Source organism: Podarcis bocagei (genome assembly GCF_964188305.1).
Source record: "Podarcis bocagei genome assembly, chromosome: Z".
Lineage (NCBI taxonomy): Eukaryota > Metazoa > Chordata > Lepidosauria > Squamata > Lacertidae > Podarcis > Podarcis bocagei.
In genome coordinates this window covers 27,500,126-27,514,673 of record NC_138140.1, presented here as the reverse complement: position 1 = coordinate 27,514,673, position 14,548 = coordinate 27,500,126, and the positions used below count along the sequence as shown (strand labels likewise).

Below are 14,548 nucleotides of genomic sequence, written 5' to 3'. Positions count from 1 at the left end.
GTCTACAATGGAATGTGTCCCTGTTTCTCGCAGTGTACCTGTTTTCTATACTGCTGAAGGTGTCATTTTACTTTCACCATGGTACCGTTCAATTCCCGTTCCTTTCAGCTGGACCCACAAGTGGTTTCTGCCCAATATACGTTGTGAGAGTCCACAAAACACTGAAAAGTTTGCTTGCTTGAAAATGAAAATATCACCAAGAGCACCAGGATTCAGTCCCAATTCCCTCCACCTGTGAGATAGAAATGGAGAAGCTATGGCCCTCCAGATGTTGTTGGACCTACAACCTCACATCATCACTGATCATTGGCCACCCTGACTGGGGCTGATGGGAGTTGTAGTCCAACAACATCTGGAAGACGCCAGCTTCCTCACCCCTGCTGAAACGCCATACCTTTTCAGTGCTTTGTTTTAAGTTGACTGTGTAAAGAAAAACAAGATTTGATTTTGGGTGAATGGGTGTGATTATTAGAGGTGAGGCTAATAATCTGAAATGACTTCCTTGTGAAAACTCAAAATTGCAAGCCTATCTAGTACATGGCAGAAGATGGCAACAGAATCCCAAGACCCAACAGCCAGGTCCTTTCAGAGCTCCATCTTGAGCATGGAAATACATCTCCCTACAAACCTAAGGAAGATGGCCCTTTAGCAGAGGCCATACCAGAGCTCAGAAAGTCCATTTTTAAAAGGATTTAGTTCTTGCTCAAATTCCAGATCACATTCATGCATTTCCAAAGCAAACTAGTTCAGTTCACAGTTCATCCTGGGAGTGGGGTGTGTGGATTCCAGGCTTCAGAATGTTCCAAGTTGCTATGCTGAAGTATATAATATACTTAAGAAGACATAAGAAAACAGCAAAATACACAAACACAATGGAATATGAATTGTTTAGTATATTTCCTGCAAGAATTACATCCTTTAAGCTTAAAGGCCGAAAGTGTCTAAAGTGCAGAAAATCACTTGAATGAACTTGAAGATGAGCTAGAAATCATTTTCTACCCCAAAACAAACTTTATTCACATTCAGTTCGCCCAGAAATTATGGGAACTACTTTCAGGTGTATTTATTTGTTCTGTTTGTTTTCTATACCACCCTTCATCTGAGAACCACAAGGCAGTTTGCGATACAAAACATAACATAGTAACAAACAAAAACAATAACCATGTAGCGCAGAGGTTTCTGAGTTAATTCAGAGAACATTACTAAACCGAACGAGTTCATTCCAAGCACTCGCCCTCATTGATAACAGAGGTGACTCGCAAGGGGACCAAGTCATTCTAACCCAAGAACTTGTGTTTTGCAATGTCAAGGTCTTCCTGGTTCAGAAGGCCCCCGTGGACCCCCCGGAACTGGAGGAGTAAGAGGAGAAAAGGGAAACCCTGGCCAGCCCGGTCAGCCCGGAGCACCTGGTTTGAAAGGAGACCAAGGACTACCTGGACGCCCGGTGAGTGCTTGGAAAGGGAGAAATGTTTGTTTCTAAAGCAGCAGTTGGTTTTGGATGAAAGAGATTTAGGCTGCAGTACTATACACACCTATGAAAGTAATAACCACAACTGTGTTGTCTTAGGGTGATTCTGGTCGTCCTGGTCTGAATGGAATGAAAGGAGATCCTGGTGTTCCAGGAGTTCCAGGATTCCCAGGTACATTAAAGGCAATTCTGGAGGGCCTCTTCCAAGCTAAAACCATGTGCCCCTCTCCCTGATAGTTTTAAACAGCCAAGAGGGTCAAAGGTCCAGAGTTTGCAAGCACCTTGTCTGCACATCTTTGGGGCTTACCAACCGAAACTCATCCCACACAACAAGACTAGACTGTGCTCTGGACAGATTCATCTGCTGTAATAGCAGAGTCCAGATCCTGGTGGATGCATTCAGTTTATGCTTAAAATGCTTTACAACAAGCTGCTGTTATAGATATTAAAATACTGAAATTAGTTTAGATCAACTTCAGCATAAAGCAACAATAATCTATGAGGTTGTGGGCCCACCTTGTGAACATGGCGCATCATGTAGGAACCTGGAGCAGGGCCTTCTTAGTGGTGGAGCCCTTGTTGTGGGACTTGGTTCCCATGAAGACGTGGGTCACCACCACAATGATGAGCTTCCACCACCTGAGTCAAAATGCCGTTTCGAATCATGTAGAAAAAATGAACAAGGTAACCAACACTGCAGCCACCAGAGCATGTTAAAATAAAATAAAAGCTTTTGACAATAAAACTGTCTTATCCTATAACTTGGGGAGCCCACATGTTGCCATCCAAATGTTGTTGGACTACAACTCCCATCATCACTGAACATTGGTCATGCTAATCGGAAGTTGGAGTCAGTCCAACAAGATCAGGAAAACATAGTGTTGCCTACTTCTGGGTCTAATTGGTAAGCGTTGAACCTGCTGAGGGAGGCAATTGTAGAAATGAAGCACCAGTACTAAGAAAGCTCCCCCAACAGCTACTTCCAAAGCAGATCCTAAATTGTGGGAAGATTCTTCAGCTGGGAGATGGCTACAGTGCATCTGATACCCATGTCCCAATCCATTTAGGGAGGGAATGGGAAATCTTTTCAGCTCAAAGTGGGAGGCATTCTTTTCTGGGCAGCCTTCTGAGGGCCACATAGTAATGGTGGATGGGGCCAGAGGAGAAAGTGGGCAGAGCAATGAATGTATGTTCTACCTCTGTACAGTCGGCTAGTTTCTACACCTGCACCCACCTCTATCCTTAATCCAGAGAAGCAAAAAGCATTATCAGAGTTCAACAATACCTTCCAACCAGGTGAAACTCTTGGGGTGTAAGCAGTCTAGGGAGAGTTCTAAGGGCTGAATAGGCCTTGGACAGCCAAATTTGGCCCCTGGACCTGAGGGTCCCCACCCCAATTTCGGCCTTTACAGGTAAATGATGCCATAAATGTTGCAGATAAAAATTATGTCCTTTGAGCTAAAGAAACAGATATCTGGGGCAGGAGATAGAGTTGCTTCATGCAGTGCTAATGCTGCTAAAGATCATTCAATTCCACTGGGTTATCATTAACTGCACAGCTTTTGCCTTTCAGGCATGAAGGGGCCCCTTGGACCTTCAGGACCACCAGGCCTTGGAGGAGACCCTGGACTCCCTGGATCTCCAGGTAGGAACTGTGTTTTTTGTGTGGCTGAACCAGAATAGAAAACGAACTGTGAGACCTTGTTTTGACCAGGGTCGGGATGTTTATTGGAGAAGATTGGTCTGCTGCATTGCTTCTGCTTTAAAGAGTATAGTAACTGGGCCATCAAAGCTGCTGCCACCACCCAGCGTTTTGAAAATTCATATACAAGGAAGCTGCTGGAAAGTTGCTGAAGGCTCCCCTCTCAGAAAGTAGGGAAGCCAACATGAGAAGCTGGATTACAGATCATAGTTTGTTTGGAGTGAACCAAACCCTGGTAACAGATTCAGATGTAAAGTTAAGTCAGAGATTGTGGTTTGTTCCTCCCAGCATGAATCACAGAATCATATTATTGTAGAGTTGGAAAGGACCCTGAGGATATTCAGTCCAACTCTTGCTATGCAGGAACCACAACTAAAGCATCCATGACAGATGACCATCCAACCCCTACTTTAAAACTTCCAATGATTGAGAGTCCACCCACTTTTTAAGGGGTCAAACAGTTCTTACTATCAGAAAGTTCTTCCTGATGTTTAGTTGGAATCTCCTTTCTTGTAACTTGAAGTTGTTGCTTTGGGTCCTATAAACCCTGGAACAGCACAAAACAACTTGCTCCATCTGTGACAGATATTTGAAAGATGACTATCATATCATTCTGAGCTTTGGCCTACCTGATCTTCTCCCAGCAACTGTTGGCTAAGTGTGTATACTCTTCCTTTATGATTCCCCCTTTCTTCCATTTCTTACAATGCCCTTCTTAAATCTCAGCTCATCTGTAAGTTCCTTGTGCAGTCGCACTAGTTTCTTTAAATGCCTCCCACTTTTCTTTCTAGTTGGAATCATAGGGACTTCTAATAAAAACCTGATTCACTTGTGCATTATAAATCATAGTTGATAGCTTAATGTGACATGCAAATACAGCCACAGAATCATAGAGTCAGTGGGGGCTTTAGGTCTTCTAGTTTAACCTGTTTGATACAGGAAACCCAGAGCTAGAGCTTCCCCCACATTCTTGAAGACTTCCACTGAAGACCTACCACTCCACTAAGTTATTGGTTCCATTGTCAAACTGCTCTTACAATCAAAAAGTTGCTGTTACCATTGATCCGAAATCTACCTGACAACTTAAGTTCATAAGATATGGTCCTGCCCCCTGGGGCGGGAGTGAGCAAGCCTTTGACCTTTTTGAGTGCTCTTTGGGTATTTGAGTATTTTAAGAAAGCTATCATGTCTCCTCTAAGTCTTCTGCAGGCTAAGCAGCATACTCAGTATGTTCAATCTTTCTGCTTAGGGTTTGTTTTCCATACTTCTGACTATTTTCATTGCCCTCCTCTGAACCCATTCCAGTCTGACTATATTCGCCTTTAAGTGAGGATGTTGCAAAGATCACTTAATTTACTTTATTAGCCTTCTGCTTGTGTTGAACAGAAGCATTATAGCAGGACCATGACCCTCTAGAGGTTTTAAAACTCCAGCACCCATCAGCCTCAGCCCAGCATGACCAGTGGTTAGGAATGATGGGAGTTGTGGTCTAGCAACATCTGAAAGGCCACAGGTTCCCTCTCCCTGTACTATATGGATACATCTCTTGAGCCATATTCAAAATACAAATAAGATCATAAGAAGGGCCTGTTGGATGAGGATAATGCAGTTCAGTAGCCTGTTCTCACAGTGGCCAACTAGATGCCTATGGGAAGCCCCAAGTAGGACATGAGCCCAAGAGCCTTCTCCCCTCCTGTGGTTTCCAGCAAATGGCATTCAGAAGTATTGCTTCCTCCAACTGTGGAAGCGGAGCATAGCCATCGTGGCTAGTAGCCGTCAACAGCCCTATCCTCTATGAATTTGTCTAATCCTCTTTTAAATACATTCACGTTGGTGACCATCGCTGCTTCCTATGGGAGCGAGTTCTATAGTTGAACTATGTACTATGTGAAAAATACTTTCTTTTATCCATTCTGAATCTTGCAACATTCAGTTTCATTGTCCATGAGTTCTGGTGTTATGAGAGAGAAAAGCTGTTCTCTAGCTACATTTTCCATACCATGCATAATAATGTTATAAATGTCTATCATGTGCCACGTCTTCAACTTTTCTCAAGCAAACATCAATCAAGAAGAAGGGGGGGGGGATCTACCAAGTTATGCAAAGTTTAGCATAGTAAAGGCATAGGAGAAAGGGGCAGATTTTCTACCAGGTCCAGATCAGGCTGAATTTCACTGTCATTGAGTCCAGTTTGGAGAAAAGGTTTTTCTCTGTCCTTTGTTCTGAATGTCAGGTGCCTTTGAGTCTCTCTTGTATGCTGTAAAAAAAAGTGAAAAGACAAAAGCCCTTTGTGTCCCAAATCAAAAGTCTCCTATGGGGTCAGAATGACTTGTCTGTTCCAGAAAGTCTTTGAACCTTTGAAGCAAAGTTGGTCACACTTTGAATGGTTTCAGTCTGATCCAACAGAAGGATTGCTGGGCCCCTGATGGACCTAATCAATTTCCCTTTTGTGGGATGTGCATGTGCAAATGTTTTCCCTTGTGGGATGCACCCCTCTCCCCTAATGAATCATTAAGAGGAAGACCAGTTAGTGATGTAAAAACTGAAAACTGCTTTTGCTTTGTCCTCCAGGTCCTCCAGGGATACCTGGTCCAGCTGGACAAACAATTATTGTAAAAGGTGACCCAGGCCCACCAGGTCCTCCAGGGCAGCCTGGAATGAAAGGTCTACCTGGGCTATCAGGCCCTCCAGGATTACCAGGTAAATTTCTCATTCGGAGACATAAGAAACTCAGATAAAACAGACAATTGCATAGCTTAACATTTGGCCAGCTCCCAGGATTAAATAAACCATGATACTATAGTTGCTGACTGCTTAGGCATATTTGCAGACATTTTACTACAATGTGTTTGTGCATACACATATCTAGGCCCAATCGGTCTTCCTGGTGATCCTGGACGAGATGGGCTTCCTGGATTTGATGGACCAGGAGGACGTAAAGGAGAGAGAGGACTTCCAGGTCAACAAGGTATGGTAAGCGCTCCATCCATGTTGAAGAGAATTTCAGTGAGAGGGTGGCGACAGGCGCATGGTGTGCGGAGCAATCTGATTTGCCTGAGTATCAATTGCCATAGTCTTAAGGAACAGGGTATCTTAAAATTTTCTTTTGTTTAGCTTGGTGGGTTTAAAGGTTTGCTTGCTTGTTTGCTTGTTTACATCATGATTCCTCCTCCCTGCATTATGTCCTCAGAGCAACCTTGCGAGGTAGGCGATGCTGAGAGTCACTGGCCCTAGTTCACCCAATGAGCTTCATGGCTGAGTGGGAACTTGTGGGTGAATGCATATGGATAAATTTAAGTGAATAATCTCCAGATGACTTTTGCTGCAGCATTTTGTGGTTACTGTGTACTCTAAGGTACATGTGCTGGAGGGGAGGAACTTGCCCCAATTTTGCTTAGAAGTAGGTGGGAGAAAGAAGCACTTGTGTGCAAGGAGGAGGTTCCATCAAGCCTGCAGAGTAGGAAGCGACATGTCTTTAGAACAGCTGCTTGAGGGGAAGGTGATAATGTGCATGAGCTGGACATAGGAAATGTAGTTTGGTACCAAACTGTGAAAGTACAGTAGCTGAACCCTAAACAGGCGGATTTTGAATTCAGCTGAATTTTTCAGTTGAAAAGCACAAGACGATGTGGAGTGAAGGGAACAAATTATAAGCACATTCACCTTCTTCTGAGTCGGTGGCTCTCTCTTTCTCTCCCTCTATTTTATTGCAGATAAAATGTATATATCACCTTCCCATTCTGGACAGTAGGTTGCATCCAATAAAATTACACTGAGAGTAGCCAAATTGAAATCAATGGGCATACATTAACCATGTCTGTTTTCAGAGTCTGCTCTGAGAGGGACTGGCAGGTGCAGGGCACTTTACAACAGTTCTAAGGCAAAAGCCAAAACGAGAACAATAATAAAACCAGATATGGATCATGGCCAAACTTGGCCCTCCAGCTGTTTTGGGACTACAACTCCTATCATCCCTAGCTAACAGGATCAGTGGTCAGGGATGATGGGAATTGTTGTCCCAAAACAGCTGGAGGGCCAAGTTTGGCCATCACTGATAGATGAACCAATCCAGCTGAAAACCAGAGCCCAGCATGTCAGATGCCTACCTAAATATATTATTGGCTAGGTGGTGAAAAGCAGAGAGTAGTTAGGGAGTTCCATAGCCTAGGTGCAACCAGAGAAACCATGGTTTGGCTAATCTTGCCTTACCCACCACTAGGACATGAAGAAAAGCCTCCTCAGCAGAACCTCCATATCTGTATGATACATTTAAAGCACTACGGTGCTGCTTAGGAAGTCATGGTTTCCCCCAAAGGATCCTGGGAATTGTAGTTTGCTAAGGGTGCCAAGAGTTGTTTGGAGGCCCCCTATTCCCTTCCAGAGCTACAATTCAGAATTATTTAGAGCACTCTGGTGCTCTGTGAGGGGACAAGGGTCCTTCTAATAACTCTCAGATCCCTTAACAAACTACAATTCCCAGACCCGTTTTGGGAAGCCAAGCCTGCTTAAAGTCAAATGATATAGTGGAGATTCAGCCTATCTTACTTCTGTGTGGCATGCCTTTGCTTTATTATACATCTTTACATCTTTCTCAGGGGAATTAATCTGTTTTGTTTGTCCTGCATAAACAGGTCAACGAGGCTCGCAGGGCCCCCCTGGTCCAGATGGACTTCAGGGCCCCCCTGGTCTTCCTGGGCCTGCTTCAGTTGCTCATGGATTCCTCATAACTCGCCACAGCCAGACAACAGACACGCCGTTCTGCCCACAAGGAACCACCCAGATTTACAATGGATTTTCTCTTCTCTACGTGCAGGGGAACGAGAGAGCCCATGGGCAGGACTTGGGTGAGACATAGTTGGGAATGTGATTGATTCGTTGATTCAGTTTGTTCATGCACCACCTTTTCAGAGTACCCAAAGCGGCTTACAACAGGCACCCACTTACTATCAAATGCAAAACTTTGGAGTGTGTGTAGGCAGTAGAATCCTAGAACTGTAGAGATGGAAACGAGCCCAAGGGCCATCTAGTCCAGCCCCCACTGAAGCATCCACGACATGTGGCTATCCAAAGCAACAAAGAAGGTAGAAATCAGCAATTTAGTAAAGAATAAATTTAATGTTACAAAACAAATCATATGGACTTAGGGCCCAGCCACACTTTTGTTTGTCCCATGATTTCAAGTCACCATTCCAACAGGTGTTTCTTTCTGTTCTGCTGCTTTCCCCGGGGAAACCCGCAGCTTACTGCACAATTGGAACAAATGTCAATCCACGGGAAACCTGATTGAAGCACTATGAATCCCACTTTACAGATGGCAAACTGAGGCTGGGATTTGCCTGTAGCCACAAAGTAAATCCATGGCAGAGGAGGGGGTCACAAAAGTCAAATACATAATCCTTTAGGCCTGCACTGCATCTTCTGGACCATCTTCTGCATGGTGCACTTAAGGCTGCCTTTTCCAACCTAGAGTTCCGAGAAGTTGCTGGACTACATATGCCATTAGCCTCATACAGCATGTGTAACAGTTGGGGTTGGTGGGAGGTGTAGTCCAGCAACATCTTGGGACCAAGGATGGGGGAAGCTGGGTTAGGCATTATATAAAGACCTTCTACAGTGGGGAAGATTCCCCCCACCCCCTCATGCCTATAAAATTGTGTCTCTTGTTTGCCAGGCACTGCTGGAAGCTGCCTCCGCCGTTTCAGCACCATGCCCTTCATGTTCTGCAACATCAACAATGTCTGTAATTTTGCATCTCGGAACGACTATTCCTACTGGCTCTCCACCCCTGAGCCAATGCCAATGAGCATGGAGCCTTTAACCGGAAAGAACATCCAACCCTTCATTAGCCGGTGAGGCAGAAAGTGGGATTCAGATCCAAACACACAGAGAAAATGCATGTTCTTTCTGTCTTTTAGTTGCTTTCTTCAAATAGCTGTCTAGATGAAGATGTTGCTGCATAAAGCTATATAAAACATTATGGAGCTGTATATTTATGTATGAGGGCTTGTTAATATGGGATGGGTACAGACTGATGGGCAGGAGATTCAAGACAGACAAAAGAAAGGTCTTCCTCACGCCACATTCAATTAACGTGTAGGGTCAAACTATGGAGTGGGTATTGTTTTGACATTATGGTATGTGGTTTTGTATTGTAAACCACCCTGTGATCTTTGGATGAAGGGTGGTATAGAAACTTAATAAATAATAATAAGTCCACAATAAGTAGCTTAGAGATTAATTTGTGGTACTTATGCGCCACCCATTATCTGTGCGCACTGGGCAGCTGCTGCAAATTAAAATCAATAAAATAGAACCAGCAGTCAGTTGAAGCAATCCAGAAACTGCACTGTCACTCAGAGTTAGCATAAAGGCATATGAAGCAAAAAGGAGGTTGAGGAGAAGCCTACCCATTGCTGTTAGCCACAACATAGAACCTCCATGTTCAGTGACAGTATTCCAGCTGCTGGGTAGCAACAGCGGGAGAGGGTTATTGCCTTCATGCCCTGCTTTTGGGCTTTGTAGGAATTTCTAACTGGTTACAGTGAGACACAAGGCACTGAACTAGATGGGATTTTTAATCTGATTCAACAGGTCTTTTAACACTGTTCCTTCCCCAATATTTCCCCCTTCAGCTGCACTGTCTGTGAAGCTCCTGCCATGGTTATAGCGATCCACAGCCAGACCATTCAAATCCCACCTTGTCCACAAGGCTGGCACTCTCTATGGATTGGTTATTCTTTTATGATGGTATGTACCTTCACTGAAAGTTTCCATAATAATGTCCCAAGCTCTCTTCATGAGTTTGGGACAAATGCATGTGAGCTTAAAGAGGGGAGGGGGGCAGGAGCCATGTTCAAACCCCACCCACCAATATCCCTCTACACCCCAGGCAAACCATGTAACACTGAGCCCAAACCATGGTTTAGCTTCTGGCAGCATGGCTGCAGCAGGAGCTACCGCAAAGCAAAAGTGACCACAGTTTTCTCCCTGTGCACCAGCACAATTGCTTGTCTATGGTAAGCCATAGTTTGACTTAGCATTAAGTGTGAATGAGGCCAATTAAACTGACCTTGCTGCTTTATTTTTAGCATACCAGTGCCGGGGCAGAGGGATCTGGACAGGCATTGGCCTCTCCTGGTTCCTGCCTGGAAGAATTCCGTTCCGCTCCTTTCATTGAGTGTCATGGTCGAGGGACCTGCAACTATTATGCTAATTCATACAGTTTCTGGCTGGCAACTGTGGAAGTGGCAGAAATGTTTAGGTGAGTGTATCCCACATTGACTAATGTATATATATTTGGCAAGTTTTTTGTTTGGTATGCATTTGGACACCTCATATGATATCTTGATGGTTCCTGAGATCAAGGAGCAGGGTTTTGTCAAGGTTACAATTGGACGCCATTTTGAATCACAACCTCTAAGCTTGTCAATTTTAAAAAATTGCTTACAAATAGAAGCAGACAAAATAATGAGTCTTAGCAGATGCAACAAACAAAACAACATAGGGGTTAATTCCAGATAAACAATACTTAAACATGTAAACTTATAATATTTAAGTCAGATCTAACTAGGATTGCCATATATGTCCTCTTTTTCCAGGATACTTCCTCTTTTTCATGGGTATGTAAAATGAAAGTCGTCATAGCAATCCATAGTTAAAAGAAGAAGTCAGCAAATGTGTCCTCTTTTTTGCTTTTCAAAATATGGCAACCCTAAACCACACCAGCCTGTAATCTAATACAGAAAGTTATTTCACTACATACAGGTATAATTAACTATTACTTTATGTTAATTATATGTAAGGTTCACAGTCTAGGCATAATCCTTCCCTAAGCACAGTAGAGACAATGCCTACATGTGTAAGGATTCCATTAAGACAGAATGAGCCAATCTAGTGCCCTCCATATATTATTGAAGTCCAACTCCCATCAGCCCCGGTCAGCTTGGTCTATGGTCAGGAGTTACTGTAAACTAGAAATATAGCTAAAAGCTTGGTGCACCTGTCAAAGCAAAACCCCATTCTGCACAACCATAGCATGCATTTAGGACTAGGAAATAACCTAAACCTACATCAGGGGTGGGAAATGTGTCATCTTCCAGATGATGTTGGACTACAACTCCCATCAGCCCCAGCCAGCATGGCTAATGGACAAGGATGATGGGAGTTGCAGTCAAACAACCTCTGGAGGGCACCGAATTGGCCTGCCAGATTATTAAAAGAATCCTCAGAGGTCCATCTGAGTCAATCCACCACAGAGATGAGGTGTGTGGTATCCTAACATAGGGCCTTTTTGTGATGGCACCCCAATCACCTGAATTATAGAATGTGCTCTCAGGAGCAGGCCTCACCTGGTGTTGTGCCTGTTCTCTTTTTGGCAGCTGGTGAATATTTCCTTAAAAACAACAATAATAACTGCCCCTTACCTTTACAACTTTTAGTCTCCTTTTGAACTAAAATCTTTTACTTAGTTTTTATGCTAAGGTTTTTTGCACTGCATTTCTCTTGATTCTTTTATTTGGGTTTTATTTGGGTTTTAATCTTGTGAACCTCTAGGGGCATCTTTTTTTTCTTTTTAATGAAGAACAGGTTCTTAAAACATTGTGATAATAAATAAAATCTTCCATGATCCTGCCACCTGCCCAGCTTTGGCCATGCACACAGTCACTGTACCAGAGTCGTTTATAAAATGTGGTCATTCACACGCTTCCTCTACCCCCATCTGGCTTGTTCTCTCCACCCATTCCACTCCCAACATCTCCAGTTAAAGAGGTCTTAGAAGGCCTTCTATCTCAAAAAGAGAGAGACTCTAAAAACCTACTGCCAGCTGCAGCTGGAAGAGCCAGTGACCCTCCCACTCAGCTATGACTTCATCCAGCCATAGGAAACATAGGTGGCTGCTTTAAATGTAGTCAGACCCATTGGTCCACCCAGCTCAGTGTTATAATCAGTGACTGACAGTGGCATTCCAGGGAGGGAGTTTCTCCCAGTCCTACCTGGAGATTGGGCCTGGGACCTTCTGCATGCAATGCAGATGTTCTACAACCAAGCTAAGGATTCTCTTCCAGACACACAGCTCAGTTTGCCTTGCAGGGCTGCTGAGAGCATAGCACAGCAGGTTGGGAGGGATCTTGAATGCCACCTTAAGATTCTTGGAGGAAGGTTGGTATAGAGATGTAACCATGGTATCTAACTTCATGTGTCCTCTGCATTTCTGTTGACCAGTAAACCTCAGTCGGAGACTCTGAAAGCTGGAGACCTGAGGACGCGCATTAGTCGATGCCAAGTTTGTATGAAGAGGACGTAATGCCTCAACGGAGAAATCTAACGGTGCACTTCCTTTAGATATACACTTCCTTTAGATATAACAATGGTGCTATTGTGCAGAAGAAGAAGACGAAGAAGAAGAAGAAGAGAAAATTCTGATTATGCAGATTCCGGTGTGCCTATCCTCAAGTGCCATCCCAAAGGTGTTCTTCTGGTGCATTTTTTTTGTGTGTGTGTCAAGGAAGGGAACTGACCTCTTGCAAAATATTGGAGACACCTGGGGTCACTAAGGATCAGAAGGTGAAGTTACCACTTCTCCCGCCCCAAAGGCCAAGAGGGTCCGCTTTGAAAATTCATCCCAGAGGAAAAGAAGAAACTACAATCTTACAATGCACTGTGATGGTTCAAAAGAGCAGACTGCTCATTTTGAGAAGCCCAAAGTTCATGGTGCTACTAACCCTACTGTACCCCAGGTTTTTAATATGAAATGTTTAAGCTTATTTTTTTCCTTTGTAAGTAATGAAATGTGTATATTGTGTAAGCACATTTTTTAAGTTTTCAACTTCTTAATCATTTAGACACAAAGCAGCCTAAAATCACTGACTTCACCAGAGTAAACCAAAACCTATATATAAATATATATGTTAAAAATACTCACATAAAGCAGAAAGCAATATTGTATAGGCAATAAGTGACGAGAGGATCTATTTTTGTCGTGCAGCAAACTACTACTGAGTTTTAAAGGTTTATTTTCTTCTCTGAGTTCTGGGCATATTTTATTTAGGAAAAGGTATAATAATGCTATAGCCATAATTGTTTTTAATCGGGGCTGTTGATGTCCATATTGTATGCCACACTCTTGATGATTTATCTGTCCTTAAGAAGCAAAAGAAAAAAGAAAAACCCACATTTTAAAGGGTTTTATTTTTGCATATTCTGTGAAATATTTTAAATGCTCAGCCAATCTGGTGCTTTGCAGATTTCCAGACTACAACTCCCATCATCCCTAGCAAATGACCATGTTGACTGGGGCTTATGGAAGTTGTAGTCCAAAACTTCTGGAGGGCACAAGATTAGGGAAGGCTGCTATTTTCTTCTATTAAAAAAATCATATTCATATAGTAATAACTTACATTGGTTCAGCTAACTACCCCTTGGAAAATATGCAGAAAACACAAATGTATAAATATTATTCATGCACAAACAAATCCACTTTTTTTAGCTATGGTGTCTTATTTTATGCAGAGTAACTGTACACTTTGAAAAACCCTTTTGACTGAAATAAAGTGAAAACTGGTAATAATTGACCTTTTCATACCTGCATGTCAGTTATTTAGGGAGTCTCTTTAAGGGGATCCCTACAAGTTAGCCATTCTTCTAACAACAGTGTATAAACATACCAATCCTTCTTGAATGGTTAGGGTTAGGTTTATTAAATTTATATATCGCTTCCTCCTATTATTTAATCAGTTTATATCCCACTCTTCCTTCCAAAGGAACCCTGGGCAGCAAACACATCCAAAACATTCTAAAAATAGCTTAAAACAATCACATTGTCTTAGGCAATGATTTCATGGTTACCAGGATCAGTATATTTCAGACATCAAATGCCTGGGTATAAACAGGAAAAGTTTCAGATTCTTCCTGAAAGTGAGCAATAAAGGAGACAGAAGACTATCACAAGGAAAAGTCCAAAAGCAATTTGCAAGCAGAGTAAACATACAATTCATTACCATCATCAGATTTATTAATTGCCTTTTAAACAACTGTCTCAATGCAATTTATGCATAAACTTATAAGTGAAGATATATGTATATATAAGTAATTTTAGGATATGATAACTGAGGGGAATTTTGTATATGTGTAAGAGCTGTGATCAAATCATAGGAAATTCATCAAATTCTCAGAAAATATGCAAGTTGAGAAAATATGCAAGTATTTCTCCAGTTTTCGTTTACAGTGAGAAGGGTTCCACTTTTTTACCCCATTCTTTAGGCACAGATGACCTTATAAGGACACACAATACTTGACTGGAAAATAAAACCTGCTTATCTTGTCCTGGCAGAGCTTCCTGGGATCAGGCAATCCATCTCTACTGCTAGAGGGGTCAAAGT

The 14,548-nt window shown here is 42.8% G+C and overlaps 1 protein-coding gene across 1 annotated transcript in view; it reads left to right on the top strand.

The window, feature by feature from the left end:
• The window catches only part of COL4A5 (collagen type IV alpha 5 chain), a 137,122-nt gene extending 123,381 nt beyond the window's left edge, over positions 1 to 13,741 (top strand). The window contains exons 42-51 of the mRNA XM_081179279.1: positions 1,311 to 1,444; positions 1,568 to 1,640; positions 3,042 to 3,113; positions 5,742 to 5,870; positions 6,040 to 6,138; positions 7,802 to 8,014; positions 8,842 to 9,019; positions 9,803 to 9,917; positions 10,259 to 10,431; positions 12,393 to 13,741. Of these exons, the coding sequence (XP_081035405.1) occupies positions 1,311 to 1,444; positions 1,568 to 1,640; positions 3,042 to 3,113; positions 5,742 to 5,870; positions 6,040 to 6,138; positions 7,802 to 8,014; positions 8,842 to 9,019; positions 9,803 to 9,917; positions 10,259 to 10,431; positions 12,393 to 12,474 (1,268 nt within the window). The 3' untranslated portion in view covers positions 12,475 to 13,741. The remainder of the gene's footprint in view (positions 1 to 1,310; positions 1,445 to 1,567; positions 1,641 to 3,041; positions 3,114 to 5,741; positions 5,871 to 6,039; positions 6,139 to 7,801; positions 8,015 to 8,841; positions 9,020 to 9,802; positions 9,918 to 10,258; positions 10,432 to 12,392) is intronic.
• Positions 13,742 to 14,548: the final 807 nt, after the last annotated feature.